Source organism: Electrona antarctica (genome assembly GCF_951216825.1).
Source record: "Electrona antarctica genome assembly, chromosome: 1".
NCBI classification, from domain to species: domain Eukaryota; kingdom Metazoa; phylum Chordata; class Actinopteri; order Myctophiformes; family Myctophidae; genus Electrona; species Electrona antarctica.
The window spans coordinates 46,817,600-46,845,448 of NC_136806.1; the positions used below are offsets into that span (position 1 = coordinate 46,817,600).

General features: G+C 40.8%; 1 protein-coding gene across 2 annotated transcripts; it reads left to right on the forward strand.

Annotated features, from left to right (window-relative positions):
- The first annotated feature begins 1,286 nt into the window (after positions 1-1,286).
- On the forward strand, positions 1,287-27,607 carry slc25a48 (solute carrier family 25 member 48). 2 transcript variants are annotated; one of them, XM_079503170.1, is made up of 7 exons: positions 1,287-1,416; positions 13,150-13,193; positions 13,740-13,811; positions 14,979-15,231; positions 16,999-17,286; positions 22,862-22,995; positions 25,565-27,607. In XM_079503170.1, the coding sequence occupies exons 3-7, from the start codon at positions 13,773-13,775 to the stop codon at positions 25,667-25,669; spliced, it is 819 nt and encodes a 272-aa protein (XP_079359296.1). In that variant the 5' UTR covers positions 1,287-1,416; positions 13,150-13,193; positions 13,740-13,772; the 3' UTR covers positions 25,670-27,607. The 2 variants fall into 2 exon arrangements, with proteins under 2 accessions (XP_079359296.1, XP_079359295.1); XM_079503169.1 differs by lacking the exon at positions 1,287-1,416 and adding an exon at positions 10,515-10,670.
- The last annotated feature ends 242 nt before the right edge of the window (positions 27,608-27,849 follow it).

Sequence of the window (27,849 nt, forward strand, 5' to 3'; positions counted from 1 at the left end):
AACAGGTTTTCTGCAAAGTTGACAGTCCATGAGTTGAAGTTTCTTTTGAGCTCACGCTTGATTCACACTTATTTGCACATTGTGATGTGCACCGTGCAGTGCACCTATATTATAATTTAAATGTAACAGTCATTCAGTTCAAAAAAGTTATTAACACTCATTACAGTGTATGAATGACAATAAGAGATTCAATGTCTGTGCTCTACTTTCTGCCCTTGAGGCCCCTTTACCCACCTAAGATCACTCTCTTCACATGATCATGGCGTCCTTATTCTGATAGATAGGCAAATCTTAGTAGTCATAGTAGGCAAACGTTTGGCCATAACAGGTGAACGTTCGATGAAAATAACAGATCTACAACCTCACAAGGAATCACAATGTTACTGTTTGGAAGGTGTGGATGGAGAAAAGGAGGGGGCCAAGAAAGTATACATATCTGGGGGACCCTTTCAACAAGGTATAGGGTATAGGGTTTAAAATAAATTATTAAAACAAAATAATAGGACATATAGTGCTATTTTGTCTTTGACTTAAATGTGGTACGATTCAAAATATATGAAATACAGTATAATGTGCAATCACACATGCTTACGGAACTCTGTGCGATTACCTCAGTCCTGACCACGACACGTGCCAATACAGTAATGACGTTAAAACACACCCTCTCATTTCATAATGATTAACTATAACATACAGCACAAGGTCAGAAAGTCCTGTACATATTGCAGTTCATATTGGCAAAAACAATATGTTTGGGTGTAGATAATATAGTAGGCCTACTTGTACTCTAGTGTTTACAGGTCCATGATCCTAAGATAAGACCGTTGTTGATCCTGCTGTGGGGGAAATGCAGGTGACAAAAAAAAGATCTTCTGAAATGAAATGAAATGATTACTATATTTACCCAGGGTATCTGGGTAAATAAAGTCTCATGTTTGTATGGTCATTGTTCATTAGGTCATTGCTATTATGTTACAAAAGAGATGAAAGCTAAAACAGCACTTCTACAGCAGTCTCCATCATCCACACATACAATGACTTTGTTTCTGAAAATTTGAACAGCATTCCAGAGTCAGACCTTGATTGATTGATTGAATACTTTATTAACAGTTTGCAAAAAAGGTACAGTATGTAACCAGGTGGAGTTTTAATGTGTCATGTGATGTCTATGTGTGAGTGTCTGTGTCATTGACACCCAACTAATTGTTTGTCATTGATTGCAGGTGTTTGTGGGTGTGGTGCCAGCCCTTTAAAAGCTTTGGACCAAAGACAGAGATGTAACATGGAGCGAGCAGAGTGGGACCGGCAACCGTGGTTTTATGGCATGAGGTTCATTTATATATGTTATGTTCAAAATGTAGATATCAATGTGAGGCAGCTTTCTGCAATGGTGCGCTGCACTCTGCTTGCCCCATGGTAAGTGTTTTTTATTATGGTTGCCCTTTTAATACCTTTTAGGATGATTCCAGTAACTCTCCTTGTTGTGCTATTTTGCTTTGTGTGCTGTGTTATGAATTATTGAGTCAACACTAAAATGGTAACTTGCAGAGGAAAACTGATAATTGAATTGTAATGTCGCCTAACGTGTTACTGCGAATATGTGAATACATGTCAACTTTTGTAACTTGGTGTCTTTCCTGAGCCTCCCTACCCAGTTTTAAAGCTCTGTATAGACAAACCTTTTAAAGTTAAAGCCTTAAATGGCTGTTGGTGCAATTCCAACTGGCGTAGTCTGTAGTATTGGTGTATTTCAGTAACCTATAAGTTCATATGGTTACAAGTAGTACAGATTTATACAACGGGATGCTAAAAGGATAAGCCCAAAAAGCCCAGGACTTATTTCCATTGAGACTCAAGCAAACACAAGTTCACATTGATTTGTTATAGACAGTGGTGGAAAAAGTACTCAGATTTAATTTACTTAAGATATCAATAGCACAATGTAGACATACTCTGTTACACGTAAAGGTATGGTATTCAATATTTACTTGAGTAATATTGGCATCAAAATATACTTAAGGAACCAAAAGTAAAAGTACTCATTTTGCAGACTGTACCATTTCACATGTTTTCAGATTTATACAAATCTTGTCAATATTTAGCCTTAGTTATCATCATAGCTTAGTTTTTATTTTGTCATTTATTCATCAGTGAAAAAAGGTAGTCGATGAACAGTTTTCATCATAGTTCACTGTGCCCCATCTGAGCTTTCTATAAACTCTCTTGAAAGTGGTTAATTCTGAGTTTGCATGTTCCCCGTATCCCCTAGGGTAGGTAGGTACCCTCCCCGTGTCCCCTAGGGTGGGTAGGTAGGTACCCTCACAAAAAACATGCAGTAATCCTTGTCTCTAAACTACCTCCACCTGGCCAGGAGGGGAAAGGAACTGGTTCCTTCCACGCGCTACGTCCAACCAGGGAAACTCGGGTGTAAAGGAGCAACTTGGACACTCAGGCATGAAGGAAGCATGAGTTCAAGTCTGTTGCTCTCCCCATGTCCCCCATATATGGGGACTAGGTTGGTGGAGGGTGTGTAGAGCCCAGGATCACATTAGATAATTACACAGGGGTGAAATATGGGTGACAAAATCGTGGGATAAAAAGTATTAAAAAAAAAGAGAAAGTGGTTAATTTGAAGATAATCCCCCATGTCAAAATGTCTCTCTATAGTTTTGTCTTTTAGATACAGGCCTATAAAGATTAAACACATGTGCACACATACATATGCATGATTTGTTGTTTTTTGCAGAATTCTTTTTTTATACTGTGATACACTACACTAGGTATGTTAGAAGTTAGCAGGGATCGACTATTTGTAGTGTGCAACCTGTGCAGCTTAGTGTTGGCTCAGAATCAACCATTTTCGTATCATGTCAGAAGAGAAGGTATTGATTGAACAATCTATCATTTGGACGCAACAGTGTTTGGATGTGCAGTCCTGACTTAACTAATGCCGTTCGAATTATAGCACCAATATTCAGAATAGAATAGAATAGAGACGTACGTTTCCACATATAGAAATAAGCCTTTTCACTACTGTAATTCTGGTAGAATTGTAATTAAAAACAAATTATCAGTATAGTGAAGAAATTGGGTCAACATTTTACAGACAATAGATCATACTGATATAAATTGAATACCAATTTTTCATTTACCAACCATACCTGTACATTCTGCCAGGCTGCCAAAACTATCTGATGGTACGATATCTATCTGATAGCGAAATATCAACCGATGACTGATGATGAGCTGGGATCTTGTCATATCATTGTTCACTTTGGGCTCTATAGCACTCAGTCAACCTATATGAAGGTTTTCTCATGGAAATCATTACAGTTGATGACTACAGTTAACTTACTCAATGTCATATCTAAGTATGAACAGGGACTGCCCATAAGTCTGATCTCCTACGTGGCTGGTTAAGACTGAGGTTAGCGTTAGCGACCTACATGGCCGGTTAAGACTGAGGTTAGGGTTAGGTAGGTCGGAACAATGACAATTGAATCGTCGTTAGAATGTGTACAGTATAATGCTACTGTAGCTGTAACTGTATTATATATATATTCATATTTAGATCATGACCTTTGTCACAGGACACCCTTTCTCTCTCTGATGGTGATGATGAGAAAGCTTACAGTGTCCCACCCAATGTACCTGGGCTGGGACCATGTATACGGACAGAGACCAGAGACAACGTGGTCTCCCCAAATGGCGACAGCAAAACGTTTGATCCTGGCAGGGTTGTTGCACTCCAGGACATCAGTTGACAGGAGCAGGAACTCAGCCTGAATCAAATTAAAACCTTTATGATCGTTCCACAAGCTTGCCTCCTGTGCAGTTTCATAATTTATACTGACTTTGAGCTTTCGTTCTGAGTATCACCTAGAGAGGGGGGGGGGGGGGTGTTTGCTTGTGCTTATACAGTGTATATAGGTGCACCTGCCTTCAGTTTGATTCTTGGCAACAACAAATACTGTGTGTATAAACAAATCTGATTTACTAGTGTAAATGCTTTGATTCACTGTCATTGTAAAATATGATCTGTGTGATTCTACAAGGTGGAGTTTGAATTTATACCCTAGCATCCTATTTCCCATGTCATCTTCTGCTGAGTTCTCTCTGTAATTACAGCTGTACAGTACCAACCTGTTGTTAATGGATTGCTTCCAAACACGAGCAGTACTCATAAAAGGAAAGACGCAAGTGGAGCAAACGGGGACCTCAGCTGCTACACCAGCGCTCCTGCTCAGAGAGAATATCGTTGCTGTCGGGTGGAAACCTTATATCTCCAAATACCAATGAAGGGTATTGAAAAGAGGTTTTGACTAAGTAACGACAGTACATCAGATCCATTGGAACACAGGCTATTTTTTTCCATTTCTTGGACGGTTTTGGACCTACGTGGTTTCTACCCGACTGCAATGATAAGTGTGAGCCCTGATGACTGCAGTACTATCTCATGTCACCTTTTAGAGCTCAAGAGTCTGTGGGAAGTCCTCTGAGTTGCAAAGTGATACTGACACACAAGATGCCCTGTCGGCAGGGAGACACCTGACCCAGAGACCCCCATCCTGGAAGCTTGACTATGTATAGCTTGTATAGCTAAGATGGTGGGCTCGTCTGAGGACGACCTAGAGAGAGGATAAGGTTTTGTCCACAATTCCATGCTGTGTTGATGTGGTACCATAGGAGAGATAACAGGCAAACGCTGATCAAAATGATAATTCTTCTACATTCTCTAATTGTATAGACTTCTTGTAGTAGTGCAGATGTTTAACAATAATTTAACTCTTGAGAGTATACAATGAAGCCAAATAGGTGGGTGTGTGTGGTGGTGGTGGTGGAAAGTAAGTTAAGTACTGTACTTTACTTGAGTATTTCCTATTTACGTTACTTTCTTTTACTTCTTCTATACTACATCTCGGATCCAAATATTGTACTTTTACTCCACTACATTTATTTGAAAACGTTAGCTATTGTTGTGATTTAGGTTGACCATTAGCTCTGGTCCATAGCCTTCTACTGCTTCTACGATTCTGCCCTGCAGTAGGGTAGAAGCAGTAGAAGGCTATGGACCAGAGCTAGGTTGACCATCTGAGTGGTCCCTCATCTCCATCTAAACCAATGGGGTGGTGGGTGAGGATCAGCTGAGTCGCGCGCACAGAGAACATATTAACACCCAGGCCGCATTGCACATACATTCTAGTTTATTAGACACAGAAATATATACAGTATGATTAGCGGATATATGACGTGCCAATCAGATATGGAAACGAGGATAAGAACAGAATAATCAGGAACATATATTATTGCACACATACAGTCAGTACGGTCAGTCTGATACAGTAGTGGATGGTCATCATATCATGGATATCGATATGCTTACGTAGATTAGTGTTTTGCCACTGAGTCAAGCATAAATCTTTGTAGAATTTGATTATTTCAAAACATTGAGATGAGACGAGATGAGATGAGATATACTTTATTAATCCCCGAGAGGAAATTGAAGCGTTACAACAGCACAATGTGACACATAGAAAGCTAAAACTACTGGACAGACAGAAACACAAAACGGACACAAATGGACATAAACCACACAAGACCAGCACCACCAAGGACCATATGCCATTCGGGGGGGAGGAAGTTCTTATGCATTGTATAGTCTGATAGCAGTTGGCATAAAAGAGAGTCTGTATCATTCCGTGTGCGTCCTCGGGGGGGAGTGTGAGCCTACGGCTGAAAGTGCTCACCCTATCCTGCAGCACACCATAGAAGGGGTGGGAGGGATTAGCCAGCATGGAGTCCAGTTTGACCCCGATCCTCCTCTCCGCGACTGACTGCAGGCTCTCCATTCGGAGGCCAACAACAGAGCTGGCCTTCTTTATGATTTTATTGAGCCTGTTGAGCTCACCGGCCTTGATGCCCCCCCCCCCCCCCCCAGCATACCACAGCATAAAACAACGCTGGCCACAACAGACTGATAGAACATCACAAGTAGCTTGCTACATACACCGAAGGACTTGAGCCGCCTCAGTCCTCTTCAGTCCTATATACAGTACATTTCAGCCATTTGAAAATAGTCAATCTACAGTACAAGCTCACAAAAGATTTGTATACATTTGAAAACTTGTGAAATGGGATATTCTGCATAATGAGTAACCTACTTTTAATTTAGGTACATTTTTATGCCAATACTTTTGTACATTTTGAATTCTGAACTTTTACTTGTAACAGAGTATTTCTACATTGTGGTATTGATACTTTTACTTAAGTAAAAAATGTGAGTACTTTTTTCCACCACTGCTCCTACAGTATAGTATGGGTAAATGCTGAGGACAGATTTCACATATTATGGGCAAATGTACAGTGACCAAAGAGTACCCCAAAGGAGAGGAGTGCATGGGGACCAAATTTTACATTTTAATTAATTGAATCATTGTTGTGTCCTAATTTTTAATCGTTTTAATTGAGTCACCTTTTGGATCTGATTTGTCGGGATGGACACGGTGTGTCATGGTTTGTTATTGAGTGGAGAGTTACGGTATACAGTAAGTGCTAATGCAGTGGATGCCATCTGCAGAGATCTATATGCCAAGTCCAGGGTTAGAATGAAGTAACTTCACGTCATAGTTATGGCATCTCTAGCACTCGTATATGATTTCAATGTTGACAGAAAGAAACTAGCTGGAACCATGGTCGGGGTTAGAGCTAGAAGGTCTAGTTTTGACATGGAATAAGCAACATATCAACAGTGTGTCAATGGTAGACAAACGGAAGCCAATTAGAAAATGTGTTCACATTAGAACAACTATTGGAAAGGGCAATCTTGCTCTATTACACATTTTGTTCAGTTTAAATGTATATTTTAATTATGCTTTGATCCAGATTGGAACAACTTAATATCCTAGTTCACCAATATTTCTGGAACCATAACCCTAGTTGCTGCGAGAGTGAGGTCTAGCCAACACCAACTCGGGATTCCTGGATCACTGCCCTCCACAAATTCCTATCCAACATCAGGTTCGCCTCTTAAGGTCTTCTCCCATGTCTCATTTCACACTCTCCTCATCCCGTGCAAGGCTTTCCAGGCAAGTGCTCTCCGAACCTTCAGATCCTGTTCAGTTGAGGCAGTCCGGGCCATAACCCTAACAGAAAGTAGGAAGGTTTTTTTGTAATTTCTAGAACAACATAAAGTAGGAAGGTTCATATCCACAGTGCCTGCCTGGCAGTAGATGTAACATTAGTCTTGTTGTGAGACCTAGAGTGATACTTCACTACTGAGAGCAAAATAGCAAGAGGAGAGAGCTACAAGAGCAAGTGCGTGGCATTGTGTTACTTGTTTGGACCACTTGTTTTTGCCCAGTAACTTTCCACAGTGTGAAATGCTAATCTGCCCCTTATCAGTGGGTGGTCTCCGTTTGTCTGACAGTGCCACAAATCACGTGGACAGTGAGTACATGTGTTGAGAATCTCGCTCAAAAACCTTGGCACACTTGGATGAAAGTAACTAACAGATATGATATGGTGTGTAACAATAAGCATTATATTCACAAAGCTTTTCAGAGAAATAACATTTTTCTTAGGGGCAAGTCTTTATTTTTCTTCTCTTTTTTGATGACTGAAATTGAGAGTAGGACTTGGAGTAGGACTTGACTTGGCTCTTAGCTTATCGTCTTAACCTCTCACCCCCCCTTGGCACACCACAAAGTGACTTTAACAGTCCTTTGGGCTAGTAGCTATCAGGTTCCAAACCAAGCTTGACCCCCATATGAGAACTTTGAGACTTGCACTGTCCGTTCTGTTATTTTGGATGACAGATTTCTGCTGTGACTGATGCACTTGCACATTGACTAATGGGATGTGCACTGCAGAACCTTAAGAGATGCCTGCTAAGGATAACTGAAGAGTTACTTAATATTCATTATTATTATTATTATTCCTTGACTGAACTGAAATAACTATGCCTCTTATCTTTTTGATGCATTCTTCTGTTACTATGGTAATCCAGATGATGGCATTGGTGCATACAATGAGCACAAAAGCATCCAGTACAATCCCAATTAATATTATTACGGTATGAACAAAATGTTAAATTTCCCTCTGCTCGAAATGTCAAAATGATGTGTTATACCTGAAGAAGGTCCGGAGGGACCGGAACATTGCATTAAAAAGAAAAATACTCTTGTACTGAGCAAATATACAGTGTGCGGGTGCATACTCCTTTCATTGATGTCCACTGGCCTACGCACCTGTGCAGACGCCTGACTTCTAGGTGTGTGAAGGTTTTTTACTACAGTTGATATAGGAAACCCTATAGGTCTACCAGAAGAAGTATAAGTATCACTGTTTAATTTGCCTTGAAGACCCTAACAGGAGCCCTCGTACTCAACTATGCAAGAATGAATGCATACTTCCTTAATGTCCACACCCACAACACCAGGGGGAGTTCAACAAACCATGTGCAACCCAGATTCGGCACAAACAAGGGACAAAATTAATTTTGCTCCTATACCACCAAAATGTGGAACGCCCTACCAACACTCATTAAGACATGCAAATCCCTTGACTCCTTCAACACCGCTCTCAAAGGGCACCTACGGACGGCTGAAATTCGAAACTGGCCCCCGTAAAATATGAATCCCCCACCCACCCCTTTTTCCCCTCACTGTATATGTTTTTTACCTATGATTTCCTGTTTTTGGCTATATATTAGTGTATATTTGTACATCTCTAAATGTTATGATGAATTGAACATGGTGAACCCTATTGTAAACAAGTGTAATGCTTTATGGTGATTGTTGTAATCTAAATACCGGACCCTCGTCTGGTTCTGACAGACAGGTAGTGTGTGCAGGCTGGGTGGTGTGTGACAATCCTGTTGAAGTATTCCTTTGGTACGGCGACTGCGGCGGCGGCCGGCGGGTACCCGGGAGAACAAATTAACGAGACAGTATCACGCTAAGGTTCACAAAGTGTATTACACAAACAGGAAACATATATAGTGCTGGATCATAATGACGTGACAATAAGATATGAGACAGAAGAACGTGCCTACTGCAGCAAGGCTGACCTTGCTGCCGCCTAGATGTCTATCTATAAAGTATGCTACAGTACCGGCAGTACACAATACATATCAAGTACACTGTATCTCAAGTTCAAGTACATAGACTAAGATGTACTGTGCATGGGCTAATATCACAACAGTGATGTCCACAGTTAACAAACTTGTATTGAGTAAAGTTGTGCTTGAAATGTACTGTAATTCTCAAACTTAATACATTATTCAATCAATCAATCACTGATGTGGTAAAGCTGAGCATAACAATTCTGAAAATATGGTTGATAAAAATATAAAAATTCTTACTCTGTGAATGTGATACCATATTCTTCATTTCATGAGAAGTATATGGCCATATTTAGCATAACATGTTCCCCCCATATGGAAATAATTGGAATGATGCAAAGATCGAGTTGAACATGCCCTCTTTAAAGGACAACTTTAGTTTTTTTTCAACCAAGGTTCATGTTTTAGGTTGTTATTAGAGAAAGGATGAGTGTTTTTTTTTTTTCATTTGCTGCTTTCTTTTGTTTTAGGGATTTTAGCTGTTTTTGACAGGGGGGCGGGGGCATTCGAGCATGGGGCTAAATATGTATTTTTTTTTACAACATTTTATAGCGATTTTTTATTTTTTATTATTTACTATAGTCCTACTAGATCCCAAGAAATTACATCTGGCCACAAAAGATCACAGGATCTACTGAATGTGAAGGTAGCCTACTGGGGGAAGCCACACTGTTTCATAGGTTCAATATGTCAGTTTGACACATTCAGTAGATCTTTTGTGGCCAGATGTAATTTCTTGGGGTCTAGTAGGACTATAGTAAATAATACAAAAATAAATCGCTATTAACATTTTGTAAAAAAAAATACATATTTAGCCCCATGCTCGAATGCCCCGCCCCCCTGTTAAAAACAGCTAAAATCCCTAAAACGAAAGAAAGCAGCAAATGAAAAAAAAATGACACTCATCTTTTACTTTCTCTAATAACAACGTAAAACATGAACCTTGGTTGAAAAAAACTAAAGTTGTCCTTTAAGGAAAAACATATAAATAAATCCTGTAAAATTTGGTTTTGAAAAGGTTACTAGGCTGAAATGGCACCGAATAGTAGGAATGACTATGCAATATCGGATTGTATTATTCGTGTTTGTGTTATTGAGTAGGCCTACTCTCTCTCCTCTCCTCATGGCTCATTTCAATGGCTTTTTCCATAGGCTGCAGACTATAAATCAACAAACAGAGCAGCGTGTTTGGAGTGGACCATAGGTTGGGACGAAGGAGTTGCCGCACAGAAACGCACTATTCTGATTGGCTCGTCCCTCTCTGAACGCGATACCTACAGTATAGAGTTTTGTGTGCGTGTTTCACGGGCCCGCCCACACCATTAAAGTTAAACAGTTAAGTTGTCTTTGAACTCAGTGAATTTTTATGAATTACCGATGCGGAGTTGTTGTCAGAAGTGCAGATGCGAGACATTGCAAATCTTCGGTAGACCTCGCAGACGCACAGAAGTTTGAACTAAAATCATGAGCACATCAGCTGCCACATCAACGAGCACATCAACGAAGAATTGTTTACGTTTGGACGATTTCATTGCAGGATGGATCGGTGGTGAGTGTGTACCCCTACAGAAGCCTCTCTGTTTTCCTCCGCTGCTCTGTTCTGGGGAGCTGGCCTAGAACTAATATTGCTGTTGTTATATTCAAAGGGAAAGTATTCGGATGCGCATAGCCTGTATTAAATTGACCTTCCTTAACCAACTGTTTGACCACATAGTACAATTATCTAATAGCTATATCAATATAGTATTATTATGTTTGCTGCTATTTAAATAATATAAAAAACCGCTATTCAGTATTCAGTTGGAATGCATAATGCAGCGTATGTCCACTAGGGGCGCAGTTTGACACGTTAGGCTATTGAATGAAGTAACATGCAGCCACTATACTTATTTCTACATGGTATATGGCCTGCCGCCTGCTGCTACATCAGGGGTTATAATAAACTTTTCTTTTTAAATCACATTTGAAAATACATGGCCGACTGCATCTCCTGTCATACTGTATCTTTGGACCATAAACAGTCGCATTACAACAATTTTATTTATTTACATTGCAATATCAATAGTAAGTCACTCCTAGTGCTGTGAACAAAACAAAAACAATACCTAGGCCTTTTCCCCATAATTATGCATGCACAGCATTGCTTCTGCAATCGTGGAGGGTGAGGTTCCAAACGGGGCTAAGCATCCAGTCCAATAGTATTTTGCTCAAATTGATTGATTTATTTAGGCCTACTTTATTCACATGTATGTCCACGAAGTACAGTCAAAAGTTCTGTTAAAAGGATAACACAAAACCCTCCAGGGGGGTTGTTTCCATTGTGGTCCATTTGCATTCATCAGTAAAGACATACAATACACCTACACAGTACAATAGAGGCTATGCACGTGACATCATCATCAAACCCGGATGTTATGCAGGAATACCTACTGAGTGGTAAAAAACTACTTTCTGGCCTTGACAGCCCATGCATCCAAACAAAAGTCCTATCTGATTGCATTAAACAATGTTAAACTCACTTTGCATGTTGCTTTGCCACTCGATTTGCCACTCGATGTGCCATTCACTTGCACTTCGCATGCCCTCTATAGAACACATATCGGTAAAAGCTGTAGCAGCAAAAGGTATGTTTACAGAAACAAGAGCGTTGGGGGCAGAGATGCTCTACAACAAATAGTTTTAAATGTAACCAGGTGTGGGCGTGGCCTTCTTTTAACATTTTGAGAATCAAAACAATTAGGATAAGCAGATAGTAATCGTTAGAATCGTCTGCCCAGGTTAATTTCAAAACACCCTGAATGTATGAAATTCACATGACTGCTGACGGGCCATACATAATTAATTCTGGGGCCAGGGGCCATATAAAATCTGCCTTGTGCCACAACTGCCCCTTGGCCGGACTTTGGTCTGTATGACCTTTTGGCCTACAGAAATGCATTCCTCCAGAGGGCTATTTCTCAAATCTGCTTCCGCTTTTGACAGATGTATGCAGTGAAGATGAGAAAAAAAGCTGTCAGTTTTGTTTTTTTAATCATAGGCGGGGGTGCATGTGCTTATTAGATTAGCTTATTTAGATTTGATTCCAATCTTCAGTGTTTTCACTTAATTCAAATATCACTTTTCTTTTTTTGTGATAATCATCCCTACTATAGAGTGTGCTGACCATATAAGGAGTTCCTCCCTGTCCCCAGTAAACCCCTGCCCCCTTTTTGAAACCAGTCCCTTGACTTGAAGTGCTCTCGGGAGGTTCCCTCGTCAGGAAGTGCCCCTCCAGCTGAATCAAGTTCCCTTGAGTCGGTGCTGGGTATAAAAAAACAGTTTGGAAATGCACTTGCCTTCCTTGTGCAGAAACAGGAAACAGACACCATTCGTTGCCATGGTTACCATCACACCATTGTGTTACCTGTTATTTTGTTTGTACAGTTATATTGCATTGCATCGTGTATATGTTTGTGTGACATGTGGATTTCATTAATATGGACATTTAAAAGGAATTACAGTGTGACTGTCAAAAAGGACATTTCATATACATCCATGGTGTTTATAAATCATTGTGTTAAAAGGTGTTTTGTTTGTGTGGTTTCATTTATAGTTTTTCACGGTGGGGTAAATAAAGAGCCCTTGTGAACATCAGTTGGAGCGTTGTCTATTCTGCATCAGATGAAGATTGTTTAGGAGCAGTTTATTTATCAATTATTTGTGGTGGTACTTACATTTGTAGGTCGCTCACAGAGAGCAGGGCTGCACAAGGTAATCGAGTCTAGATCGGCACAGACTCGCTCTTGAGGGCCTTATAAGCCACTTCCACTCAATACTGCTTGGTTTCGGACGGCACTTAATATGGTGCAGCCTCTCGTGAACGCGCATATCAAGGGCAAGTGTGTAGGGCGAGTGGCGAGGAGGTCTGAAATCTAATGTGAGCTCAAAAACAGAATGATCGTGACTCGGTCTCTAACTTTGTTTCTTTTTTCTGCATGCCTCTTCCTTTCTCTCGTTCTGTTCATTCTCTCTCGCTCTCTCTTCTACAGGAGCCGCCAGTGTGGTGGTGGGCCATCCGTTGGACACAGTGAAGGTACCTTCGACCATCATACCCTGATTTTACAAAACGTTAAGGCTGTCCACTAAGCCTGATTCACTTAACCACTATTGTGTGCTTTCTAGATCTGATTTTTCACTATTCACATTTGACATATTTGACATGCCCAAAATAAGGATGCCAGGTGGTTGATTGATTGATTGATTGAAGAATTTATTAACAGTTTGCAGAATTACAGTACATTTCAAGCACAAACTCAATACAAACTTGTTAAACTTGTTTATATGTATTAAGGATTAAGACACAGCTGTTTCTTTCTTAAGGATAAAGAAACAACTAGTGTTGTTGAAAATTAGTTTTTCGAACACTCTCTTGAATAGCCCTGGTTTCAGTGGTTTGATTATCCTTTGTTCCTTTGTGAATGTATAATATAGTGATCAAAAGTGTATCAAAACAAGGAACAATAAAGTACAGAAAATGAATTAAACATAGAAAAAGTAAATCATATTCTGCTGTATTGAGTTACTGAATATCTGGGTTCACTGAATTTCTTTCCTCCTTTTTCCATTTCATTTCCATCAGACACGTCTACAGGCAGGGAAGGGCTACAACAGCATGTTTCACTGTGTTCTTACCATCTATAGAAAAGAGACCGTAAGAAATATCACTTGTTGGGCTCTTTTATTCTACGTGTCGTACTACTGTAACTTCTTTCTCTTCTCTCTATTTCTCTCTGCCTTTGTCTGTGTTGTCCTCTCTATATCTCATCTGACCTCTCAATATTTGTGTCCCAATCTGGGACTTTGATTTGATTAGGGTTTGAAATGAAGAGATGTACCATTACAGTTTGTTTCCGTTCTTTTTTTCCAGACAGTGATAAGACCCTTATCGTAGTATCTTTTTTGGCATTACATTCTGGTCATTTACGCTGACAGTATCAGACATTATGACAGTATGACAGTATCAGACATTATGCAAACAGTGATCCACGCACATCCAAAGTTATAAAGGCAGAGATAAATATCAAAGGGAAACAGAGTCTGAACACTGGATCGAGCTCCAAATTTATTTTTTTATTACCACCAAGGTGACGTTTCGAATCTAGAAACATAACCTTTGTTGGTGGTAATTAAAAAAAAAGAGAAATAACATTTTCTCGATTCATATCCTTATGTGTTTCAAATTCATAGAAGATTTATGAGTTTTCTTTGGGGAAGAGAGTTGTCTCTCACACACTTGTATAGGCTCCTTTGCACAGTCTTTGTGAAAGTGATTGTACTGTGCCTCTTTTATAACACATGTTATAACTCATCTTTAATGATCTTGTAGACCAGTTTTATACTGTTTGGGAAAAAAAATGGAACCCACCGGTAACCAAATGTTCCAAAGTCAATTCCTTTATAAATTATGTCCGTCTCACATTTGTCAGGGATGAGGGATCAGATTACTTCTGATGTCCGTCTCACATTTGTCAGGGATGAGGGATCAGATTACTTCTTACAGTCTCAGTACAGCTGTGTGTTGTTGTTTTGTCAGGTGTCCTAGAAAGTACAATAATGCTCCCACGCTGATTCTTCAGCCATCTTACTGTACAAACACTCCCACAAGAGGGGATTAAATTATTGTGTGTGTGTGTGTGTGTGTTTGTGTTTGTGTGTGTGTGTGTGTGTGTGTGTGTGTGTGTGTGTGTGTGTGTGTGTGTGTGTGTGTGTGTGTGTGTGTGTGTGTGTGTGTGTGTGTGTGTGTGTGTGTGTGTGTGTGTGTGTGTGTGTGTAAAGTGCAGACATGATTTAACATTTTCCTCTTGATTCCCTTTTGCAGGTTACTGGGTTCTTCAAAGGTATGTCGTTTCCCCTGGCCAGCATCGCCGTCTATAACTCTATGGTGTTTGGCTTCTTTAACAACACCCAGCGGCTCATAAGCAAGTACCGCTATGGCGACGGGAGGCACCCGTGTGGCATGCTGGACCTGACGCTGGCCAGCATGTTAACTGGCCTGGTCTCCGTGGGTCTGGGAGCCCCCGTAGACCTTGTAAAGATCAGACTGCAGATGCAAACACAGACAGTTCTAGCAGGTATGTGAACAGTTTCACGTGATTAAACAAAAATATTTTCTTTTCCCCCAAAGTTGTCAGTTACCTGGGTATTATGTTGGAGGGAATTCAGCAATTCCCAGTGTGAATATGGACAGTAATTGTTACTAATTGTTTAGTTAAAAACCTGTGACCTCATCGAGATCAGACTGCAGTAGCACATTTTAGCTGGTGAATATAGGCAGGCAGGTGAACTAGCATACCGTTGATTGATTACGTTCGCATGACAGTTTATTTGTTTGAAAATATAGAAACATTCTCATTTCAAAGTTACATTACAGGACTTTGTCAAAATCAGTTCTGTTCTGAGATAGGTGAGCTGAGCTTTTGCTTGTGACTGATATGATTTCCTTGGAATGAGGATCAGCGCCATGTCAACCTATACCGCTGGACGCCCAATATTTATCACACAATAAATTCTATAAACCTTGGTATGTTTTACGGGCCCTGTCAGCTGAAGGCCTTTGCAATGATCCTGTTCACTTCCCTTGGGGAGCTGCCTGCGAATACTGACCAAAGTCAAAGATGACTCAAATGGACTGTACAAGAGATCTTATGTGAATTGAACACTTTAACCCTAATGTCCCTATGGTATGTCATAATAGCGGAACATTCCGTGAAAATAGCCGATCTATAAGATAACAACGTGTTGCAACACAACGCATTGTGAGCTTGTAGATTGGCTATTTTTTATGAAGATATTTGGTGTAATCGGAAAAAGTAGGGGGCCATGTACAGACCCCGGGTATACCGGTATATAGGATGTAAGGGGTTAATTTAACTTTGAGTTATATTTCATATATGAAATGGGCCATATAGATAAGAGTAGTTTATTGGTAGTATGATAATTAGGAAGATATGTTATAGAAGTTTACAGTGTCACAATAGATTACCCTTGTGACCATGTTGTGTCTAGGGTGTGTTGTCACTCTCTGAACTGTAAAACTATAAAACCAAGGTCATTCAAATCAGGTTAACTGTACTGAAAGTTTTATTGTTTCACCTCATGCTCATGAGCTCATGCTCATGAGCTCATGCTCATGAGCTCATGCTCATGCTCATTTAGTCATTTACTTTCTTTTTTTGGCTGTGTGATTACCCGATAACAGACTACTCGGTTTGAATTCATTAAAAACTACAAAATACTGTGTTTTGGTTCACGACAGTTTTGGCATTGGCTCAAGAACAAACTTTCCACCAAGTTTTGAGAAAATCTGCTTGAGATATCCTATTAAAAACAGACAGAGGAGAAAATATACCTCCTGGATGGAGTAATAACAATAATATTGTGTCACTTTGCTGACTCACTGGAGTAGGTTGGGTGTTGCTCATGGACACGTGGCTACAGGGTGGACTGTACAGTACCTTGGACATTTCCATGGTCAAACCAACTAACTCTGCCTCCTCAACATGCTCTTACCATCCCTCAAAGTTCAATGACTTCTGTCCCAGAGGTCATACTAAAATACAGTGCAATTAAAAATATCCCTCAGCTCCTGATGACAGCATGGCTGTATAAAGTCTAATTTCACTTCCAATGCAATCATATGACAAAGTATAAATTAGATCAAACCTGCTCATTTAACCTACAAGCTCACAATGTGTCGCATCGCAATGTGTTGTGAGCTTGTAGATCGGCTATTTTTGAAGATCTTTGAATAGGGCTTAAGTGGGTAACCAGATACAAATTATAATAATACTATTTCACAAACACTGACATCCACTCATGTTTGTGTCGCTGATACCCAGAGAACCTCCACCTTGCCGCCAACACGTCCACTGGTGCCAACATCCCCCTGCGTTCTGTGGAGATGGCAGGCCAGAGGCTCTACAGGGGCCCCATTCACTGCATCAGCAGTATCCTGCAGACTGAGGGCGTCCCAGGGCTGTACAGAGGAGCCGGGGCCATGCTACTGAGGGACGTTCCCGGTTACGTGCTCTACTTCATTCCCTACACCATCGTATGTGACCTGTTGAGCCCCGACGGCAAGACCAACTCTCATCCTTTCTCCATCTGGTTGGCTGGAGGACTAGCAGGTAGATTGTGTGTGTGTGTGTGTGTGTGTGTGTGTGTGTGTGTGTGTGTGTGTGTGTGTGTGTGTGTGTGTGTGTGTGTGTGTGTGTGTGTGTGTGTGTGTGTGTGTGTGTGTGTGTGTGTGTGTGTGTGTGTGTGTGTGTGTGTGTGTGTGTGTGTGTGTGTACAGATTTTTGGTATTCGACTATTCGTCTTTAAATACCTAAAAGTAGTCCAATATTTGATTATTCGCAGGTGAAATATGTATTTTTTAATCCAATACCTGAAGTATTTATCATTAAAACCCAGTGTTGCAAGCCTTGAAAACAACCAGTGAGTAAAGCGTTAACTAATGTAGGTGGGTCATCGAATGGCTGTGAAAGGCAGCTGTGCGTTGCGGACTAAACTCACAGCAGCTGTTCCGTTCGGGCCAAGCCCCCAGAACTGAGAGGGAGAAGTGAATGCTGCCGTTTCAGTGCCCCACCTACATTGAGTGACGGTGACGGCACAACAGTACAGTACAGTGTGTGTTTCCCTTTGCTCTTGTGAATGTTCTTTTAATAATTTTTATCCCACAATTTTGCAATTTTCAGCACACAAACAAACAAACCAAAAAAACCCCACAGTTCTACAGAACTGCCGCCTGCACAATACCTGGAAAGAGTACTTAGAATACCCGCCTACTCAAGTACAAGTACTATACACTACTATGGCATGATATGACAACAATCGACAATGGACAATCAATGGATAAGGAGAACTACCAACACCAGAGCTCACAGCTGCATGTCCACTGTAGTAAAGCCACTGCTAAAAAAATCTATACAAATTTGAATAAGATCAGCGAATAATCGACTTTGATGTACAATGTCGAATAGTTTTTATAGTCGAATATTCGACTATTCTGTAATCAATTACACATGGTAGGAGACTGACTGATGACATCAAATGATTGGCTTATGGCCCCTACAGACTCATCAGGGGAGTCATCAGATTGTTATGTATTTCACACTACAGGAGTCTTTAAAAAAAAAATAGGCTGTCATTATATCTGTGGCTTTCACACTAAACGATTGATCGTCGACTAGGGATCACACACTGCAAGAGTGAGGATTTTCATTAAATAATTCTCCGTCTCTCCCGCTCCGTATGTGCGCACACACACACGCACGCACGCACACACAGTACACACACACACACACTCACACACAGAGCGCACATGGTCCAAATGTTTGCGCTGCAGCGTAGATTCCGACACGGTTTTATCAACATTATTCAAGTGAGATGCGTTGGTTTTATAGACTATTTAATAGCAATATTAGGCTAATATAGCAATATGTATGACACCTGGATTTACACATGGAATAAAGGTTCTATATTATCATCTATCGATACAGACAGACAGACAGACAGACAGACAGACAGACAGACAGACATACAGATAGATAGTCTGTTAGCACAGCTGTCCTGTGCTCTCATTGGCTATAATACAGACCTTCTCGGGGTGCCGTCGTAACCCCGCTCATACTGTATGATGTCCAGTTGGCGAAAGTGTCAAATATCAAACCTGCTAGGTATTCAGAAACGCTCGGGAAGGCATCGGCGAGCGCTTTTATCGCAGCTGAATCTTCTCGCAGAGCCTTTCACATACAACGAGCAAAACCTCGCCGATCAAGGCCTGATCTTGCAGACGATTAGGGGTTTTGTCGGCGAGCGACAAAAAAGCTCCCCGACAGCATAATCGGAGGAAATATCGTGCAGTGTGTAGGGGGCCTTCGGAATGTGACGAAAACTGAAAATCTCCATGAACTGTGGTGTGGTGTGTAAAAGATAGAAAAGAAGTATTTTTTGGGGTGAACTACTCCTTTTGAGTTAAGTTCTGTCTTTAATGGAACTGGGGGTTGTGTAACAACTTTCCCTCTATAGTGAGGTAAACCTTTGTAGAGAGTTGTCAACAGACACAGCAATGCTTAAATGTTCATTCCTTCCACTGAAAAGAGCTGAAGGAACCTCATGGACAGCTTCCAGCTTTGAGAGAATGGTTGTAATTAGGTGTTTTTGTTTATACGTGGGCGGGATGAAAATAGTTAGAGGTCTGCATAATTAAAAAAGTACCAGAAAAGTTTCTCTTCTGGTATGTTTTCCTCATGATTACTGTCATCCTGGTTGCTCTCATTTCTGTGTGAATTAAATTAAAGTTTTCGACATTTAGCGGATGGTCTTTGTTACAGTGATTACAGATTGCAGACTGCACAGTTTTGGCCGTCTTACGTTGGTTATACCCGGTATGATGGGGGAAAAGGTCTTAACCGCTGGCCAGTCTGTATGAGTTGCAAGCAGCATGCATGCTACATTACAGATCATAACAGCTTCAGAGGAACTTACACATGCAGTACAGAGCACATCATTGTCTCCACCAGGCCGAAGGCATGAGAGAGTATTTTTTGCACTCCGTCCGTCCGTCCGTCCGTGTGTCCGTCCTGTTATAGCGCCACCAGGAGGCCGCTTTGTGCAAAACAAGTTTTTGGACAGTACACCTACAGATTTTGTCCAAACATCACGCAAATTGGTACACAGTCTCTCTAGAGCCATTCAACGAAACGGGTCTTTCAGATTTCTCAGACTCCATCCTGATTGGCTAAGATTGGCTTCCAAAGTTCGCAGGAGTGCTCAGTTTTAAACAAAATGCTGCAAATCATGAACACATCGTGTGATTTCCGTGAAATTGCGCACGCACATTCCCACTAGGCCGAGGAAGAAATGCCACGTGAACATTTTCAACTCAGCCTCATGGTGGCGCTATAATTGGCCGAAAAGTGTTTTTACCTCCAACTGCACGGATTTGTGGATAACTTTGTATGCCAACTCCCTAGAGGCCAAGGAAAAACCTTTGCCTGGAATTTTTTACATCTGCTCTTTATAGCGCCACCAGGAGGCCGACATATGTAAAGCACATTTTCTAATATTACTCCTTCAGATGTTATCCAAATTTCACGCAAATCGGTACACATGCTCTCCATAGTCATGTGATCAAGACGGGTTTGTTTGATTTCTCAGAATCCACCTTCATTGCCTACGATTGGCTTCTAAACTTTTCAGGAGTAGCCCGCTTTGTACCCGTTTTGTACAAATCGCCACAACTACTCAACGCAGCGTCCGATTGCGGTGAAACTGTGCATGCATATTCCCACCAGGCTGAGGAAGAAATGCCACTTGACAGTTTTCAAATCAGCCTCATGGTGGCGCTACAACAGGCCAAGCCGTGTCTCACACACGCACGCACGCACGCACGCACGCACACACACACACACACACAAAACATGTTTATATTACTCCTAAACATTTTGCCAAACATCACACACTCCTATCCTCCTGGTGGAGACCTGTGCCCAGAAGGGCACTTTTTCTAGTTACACTATGTTTCTGCAGCAGAACAGTATACAGTAGAATAGAAGGGGCCCGTGGAGGAAGTCTTGGCCGTGTGCGTCGTGGGGAAGCGCTTGAAAGCCCAAATTGTTTTGTTTTGTTTGGAGGGAAAATGCCTTCCAGATGCTGCAGACACCATACTTGTGGAAGACAGTGAAGGCTGGAAGCAGCTGCAGTGCATGCAGGAGATGCGCAGTCCCGATGCAAACTTTATGATGGGATTCTGAGGCAGAATATTGCAACTGCGATGTATGGAAAGAAGTTTTAATTTTTAAATCAAATGGTCAGTTTGAAATCTGGGAACCCATTAGAAAAAGCAAGTGAGGCCTGGGCCGTGGCTCAGCGGTCCAGGCACCTTGGCTGGTAATCCAGTCTGGCAGTGTGCCGCGGGTCTCTCTCCCCATTTCCTGTCATTTCCTCCATAAAAAATAAATAAAATAAAGGCGGAAAAAAAAACGCCACAAAAAACAACATTTAAAAAAAGAAAAAGCAAACAAAAAACAGTGCCCTATTTTCCTTTGAATTTGCGTGAGTCAACAGTCTGTCTCGAGAGACTAGTTTGAAAGTGACAAATGTTTTTAATTTGTTTATATTTGAATGTTGGGATTCTGGAAAGCACCAGAAGACATAGCCTTGAGTTCTAAACTTTAGCAGCAAATTATGATGACAATTACAATGGTCAATATTTGCAATTTCAGATGAAGGAACAGGAACAGATGAAGGAACAGGAACCTGGGTGCCCGCGTCCGAAACGGTTGAGAAATGAGAAATGAGAATGATTACCGTGTGGGGGTCCCTCTACTGTACCCTCTACTCAGTATAGGGTACTGTACTGTACTGTACTGTACTGTACTGTACTGTACTGTACTGTACTGTACTGTACTGTACTGTACTGTACTGTACTGTACTGTACTGTACTGGCACACCTGAAATCACCATATATACAGTTAATATGTGAGTGTGTGTTTGTGTGTGTGTTAGGTTGCGCACAGGTGGTGAAAAACAACCATGCTGTTTTCGTGCTCACACATACCCAGGCAGCCAGCCAGGCAGGCAGGCACCCACACACATAGTCACACAAGGAAGTGGTTTGCACCACTTAAAAATACTAGTCCTTACCCGTTCTTTTTTTTTATTTTTTTTAAGATATTTTTTTTGCGGCTTACGCCTTTTATTGGTTTTTGAAGGGACAGACAGTAGGCTGACAGGAAACGGGAGAGAGATGGGGGAAGACATGCAGTAAAGGCCGTGTCGGGCTCGGGAGTCGAACCCGCGGCACACTGCGACTGGATTACCAGTCGGGTGCCCAGACGGTTACGCCACCGCCTGGGCGTTCTTACCCGTTCTGAATATATGAACAGCAAATGATGTTCAGTGTGGGTAATGCGATGTAATAGATGACATTAGGCTACTGATAGGGGGGGAATAATTCTGATTCTAAATGAAGTTATTGAATATTTTCACTTTCGGTGTTGCACTTTGTAGACGGTCCCTAACCCTAAAAGTGGCAGCGGTGGCCGAACGGATTGCGGAGCGGTCTTGATACCGGAAGGTCGCCAGTTCGAATCAGCGGTCCGACACGTTAAAATTACCACCGCTGAAGTGCCCTTGAACAAGGCATTGAACCACTACGATGAAATGTTCTATGAGCAGGGCCTGGCTGGAAACAAGTTCTTGAGCTTAGCCCAGATACCCTGGGTAAATATAGTAATCATTTCATTTCATTTCAACCGCTCAGCTAACCGTCTGCTGCCCATAGAGATGCATATAATCTATTAAACTCGGAGGTTGGCTTTGGTGTTTGTAATTATTAAAGCAGGGCACATTGAGGCTGGAGGACAGAGCTGTGCGGCGCTAGGTTCCGTGAGGCTGTCCGTGCGCCGTGGCATTTTGAGAAGGCGTCCTAAGCGAGCAGCAGTCTTGCTCTGTGCTAAGGAAGTGTACAGACAGAATGACAGACAGACAGCTTTCGGTCAATTTAGTGTAGATTTAGTGTAGATATTTAGTTGGCTTTCAAGCTTCCGCTTCCACAACAACTAAACAGAGGCAGAACTTGCATCCGATTAGTGACCTGTTATTCAGAATAGACTAAATGCCTTTAAATCAGCATGAATTAAAAATAAAAGTCACGTTTTCACCTACTTTAACCATGTGGTTAACTTAATGTTTCAGGATCCATCTCCTGGGTGACTGCAACACCAGCGGATGTGGTGAAGAGCAGAATGCAGGCTGATGGTCAGCTCCACAGGAAATACAAAGGTGTCCTCCACTGTATTATACACAGCTACAGGACTGAGGGGCTACAGGTGAGCTAGGGACTCCTCTTTCATTATACACGGTACAATATGTCTTAATTTAACAGTGTACATATGAAACTAAACTGTAAAGTTACAAATTAACACTGAATATTCTCAACAGGATTTCTCCCCCCTTCTTAATAATAATAATAATAATAATAATATCAATAGTAAGATCATGATTTGTTTATTGGAGCAAACATTTCCAAGAGACACCGTACATATAAGTAATATCACCTACTAGTACACCTACAGTATGTCCAAAATAACAAACTGTTTCCAAAGCCATGTACCAGTCATGTTTACATGAAAAGGAACACATGCTATGGTCATTGAGGACTTGGACCTGATCTTGAAAACACTGCATGCCAGAGGAAAGTTCAGCACCCTTACTCTATATCTTCTTGGAATTCTAATTCTGTGCCGGTAGCCTTCATTGTATGCATGCGTGCTTGCGTGCGTGCGTGCGTGCGTGCGTGCATGCGTGCGTGTTTCCCTTTGCTCTCTGTGAATGTGTGTCAATGTTCTTTTCGTTACATCAGGACACAAACAAACAAACCCCCCAAAAACATTGGTACAGTTCTACAAAACGGCCACCTGCGCAATACTATAGGTTACCTGGAAAGTGTACTTAGAATGCAGTACAAGTACTGTTGCTCGACTTTTATTTTAATTTTACTGAAGGATAAGATTGTATCCTTGTATTGAAAACTACTCAAATAAAAGTACAGAATTGAATACAACTCTGAGTGTTGACCTGAACTTACCAATTCAGACATAACCATTTAACCAACCAAATCCCCAAGTGTAGTAGTAAAGACTTATGATGGAAAAGAGGTTCAAAAACTTAAATGGATCATCAGATTGTGACATAACAGCAGAGGCCGTCCACACGAAACACTATAATACCATTTAAATATAACTATAACGTTGTTCAGCCCCTGTCAGCATTATAGTCGTGGTGTGGACTCTGCCATCTACTTGAACCTTTTTTTTAATGTTATTTCAGACAATATATTTACAAACTATTATAGTTATAGTGCTTGGTACTTGGTGCTTGATTTCATTGCGCGCCGGTGTCCCACCCGAAGGAAATAGCAGATCTACAAGCTCACAACTTTAGGCTACTCTGTAATTCTTTACCTTTCACAAAGGTAGTTTAATCCAGAAATGTACATGAAAGTAGAATTACCCTAGAACAGCGGTTTTCAACCAGTGGTCCTTGAGGGGGTTCCAGGTGGTCCCCAGCTAAATGATGGAGAGTTGGTAACCAAATGGTCCTTTATTGGATTTTTAACTCATGAGAGAGTTGAAACCCAAGAGTTCAAATATTGTTAAACGGTGGCCCGTGGCTTAAATGCATATAAATAATGGGCCCTGAAAAGGGTTGAAAACCACTGCTCTAGAATGAACTCAGAAAGTACAAGTACAGTACATGAAAAAGCTATATTCACCCTCACTCACCCCTTTCCACATACATGTAGATGGTGAAAATGAGGGTTTACATATAAAGGTAGTGGATTATTACCCAGCCCAGGTCATGCCAGGTGGGCCGGTGGCTCAAAGAGACTCGTGCCCACCACAGTCACAAGATCAGAACACACATAGTGGCAAGAGCAGTGTCCGATGTCACTTTGTCCACGATTTGTCACAATTGGTCTGTGTTCAGTTTAGTGCAACACAACATCTGAACCAACCTAAAGGTCTACACTACAGTATTTGAGCTTTATATTTATACCTGTCCGACTGCTGTGCTGTGCTATACAGTTATTATTATTAGTGTTGGTCAAGTTATGGCAGGGTTGCAAACTGTGTCAGGAACAGTAGAATATTCTGATTTTGTGTTTCACATTTATTTAATTGTGAAATCATGCAATTAATTCAAACTTAACCTTGCCCTCGCCTCGCACACAACGTGGTTAGCAAACAGAACATTGTAGCAGCCATCTCCACATCCACTCAGATGCAGAACAAAACAGAGGCCATTACAGACCATTTGAGCAATAACATGATAGACAACAATAATCACAAACATCCTGATGGCCAATTATTATATAGTCAAAAAATTGCAATATTAAGCAAAGTAATCATGATTTTAATTTTAGCCATAATCGCCCAAAGTCAAGTACTATCTGACATAATCTGAGCTTTCCCCTGATGTTCCGTGTTGGAACACCAGATCAATAGGCATCACGATCATTGCGCTTTTTCTTTTACAAAACAGGCTCAGCAAACTCAAACCATGGTTGGATCAATATACTAGGGTTATTCCAGGACAACTTAAATCCAAGCCTACTGTAGAATCATTGCTATCCAGGTCATATAATACATTTCTCAGAAATGGATGATTTGAGACCCGTAACCTTTCATTATAAATTTTATCTTGATGGAATGGTAAACTTGAACCTCAATGCTTGAAATGGTCATGGGTGTCCTGGCGACTCAGCCCCAAAGTGCACTTACCACACTATTGCACAAGTGCATTGCATGATTTGCATCTTAGTGTCTCTCTATGTTGTCCATTACCGTGTTCTGCCCGCTTTTCATCTTTCATCTTAAAATGTGATCTTTCCTGCAGGTGTTCTTCCGTGGTGCATCAGTTAACGCCATCCGAGGGTTCCCGATGAGTGCGACCATGTTTCTGACCTATGAACTCTCCCTCAAGTTCTTCAGAAGCTTCTAATGGCTGTTGGAATAAAACAAACACGATTATTATTGGGAATTGAGCTGAGTTTAGTACATTTTGAGAAGTGTGGTTGCACTTTTACTCCCATTAATCCAGAATTCTTGGTAGCACTTAAGAATTAATTCCAATGCATTAACCTATGGTTTGAAATATAGAAAGGTACAGAGATTACAGTTACACTGTCAGTATTTGTGAAAATCGCAGTGATAAACATGATAACTCTATAGTATATCGTTTAAAGAAAGTCTGTTCTTTAATTGTGTATTTTCAATAATACACAATGGAAATCTCCTAAACAAATTGGGTTTACATAAAGTAGTGGATTATGTGTTTATTACTTGCCACATCTTCCTTTGTATGTTAAATAAGCCCATTTATACTTGTTAAGTACAAGTACTGATACAGAGCCTTCTGTCCATGTTCTGGGTTTGTCCAACATTTTATGTAAGCTTACAGATGCGGACAAAATGGAGCAGTAGGCTACCAAAGGAAATTGCTTCAACTAAATGTAGTTCAAACGATTAACACCTTTTTTTCTTTCATAATAGAGCGTCGCAGTCCCGCCCCCTCGAGAGACCCGGAAAATAAATCCCCGTAAATTTTCCTCATAGACTTTTAATTTTATTTAAAGACGTTTACACCACGGACAAACCCAACTCTTGTTGTGACAAATCATGACAATAAACACAATGTTTTGGGCCAAAAAAAGAATTAGAAAGTAGAAAAAAACACTTTTTTTGTTTTTCTTCTTTGTAATTATTTGTTTGGTCCAAAATATTGTGTTTGTTGTCATGATTTGTCACGACTTCGTACGACGCTTAAAAGGTCTTTAAATAAATACTTTTTGAAATGTATATGGGAAAAATGCATTGGGATTCATTTCCTGGGCCTGGCGTCGTCATGAAGGGGGGGAAGACTGCGACGCTCTATGGCAGAACAGTTTTGGGAGAAGTTGTGCAAATTGGAGAGAACTTTTAAACATTATATATGATGTCAAGGACAAAACATTATAATGACCTGATTGACCGTTGCTGTTTGTAAAAAGACTCTGAACTGTTCCCTTGTTTGATGCAATACAGAAAAGGGCTCTTTCACACTTTCACTTTCAACACAGAGCGAGAGACTGCTGCTTGTAGGAAAGCCCTGCTGTGATTGGCCAGTAGTCGCACACCCACCAGGCTGGGCTGAAAACGCAGAGGTAAAGTCAGTGACGTATCACGGCCAGAAAGCACAGGTGTGAATGGCACTTGCACATATACGTCACAGTCTATGACTTGACCACCAGAACGGCACACAAAGCTATTTGCATTGTGGCCGTGGAATTCTCTCAAATGTAATAATAGATACGGTGCTCCGTTGCTGCTTGCCTATCAAGCCTGGCTCTTTAGCTGACTGGTAACGTATACGCACCAATCGGATCCATAGGTCCCGGGTTCGCCGCCCTGCCGAGGCTACACTACTAACAGCTAACAGGGGATCACAGATCGCTCATGAATTGTATGGTAATATTTGCATTACAAACCCTGTTAAATATAAATTTGTTTCATTACACATCTTCTTTACAGCATTCTGCATTGTTGACACTGATTGTCTATTTCTGTGTATCCCGTGTTACTGAATGTACTTACAGTATGAATGTTTCTTATATTAAGAAAAGCAAGGGTGTTTTTTTTTTCTTCTTTATTTACTGATGGATGGATTCAGGTACACATTATTCACAGTATTATTGCTTTTCAAATTCATTAGCCTCTCAGCAGCTAATCAGTATTTACAAGGACAATGTAATTGCACACAAATAAAGCCTTTGTCTACTGTTATATTTCTAATAGTTGTCTTAAAACGTTGTTTCTATCTCATGAAAATATACATATGTAAATAATATTAAATGGCATTCCAGATGCTGGCGAGACAGATGTTTTATTGTAAATAAAGATTTTAATTAAAATTTAAAGAGCCTTCTTGATCCTTTCAACTAGTACTTCCATGAGTAACAGTCAGAAATGCATTGTTACAACAGTAACAATGCATTTCTAATACGAGTGGAGTACAGTTACTATGTCAAGTAACATTACGTTGAGAAACTTGAGACACAGATTTTGTATTTGTATTGTGCAACTTCTTTTTACCCAGTATTTGCGAATTATTAATAATTTCTCATTTCTTTATGATGTATTTGC

What these genes read in the sequence shown, in the direction of transcription:
- slc25a48 (XM_079503169.1), top strand. Translation starts at nt 10,586, where the DNA reads ATGAGCACATCAGCTGCCACATCAACGAGCACATCAACGAAGAATTGT. An exon ending in AACACAGACAGTTCTAGCAG is followed by an intron (nt 15,232 to 16,998) that starts GTATGTGAACAG and finishes GCTGATACCCAG; the next exon opens with AGAACCTCCACCTTGCCGCC. An exon ending in ACAGGACTGAGGGGCTACAG is followed by an intron (nt 22,996 to 25,564) that starts GTGAGCTAGGGA and finishes TCTTTCCTGCAG; the next exon opens with GTGTTCTTCCGTGGTGCATC.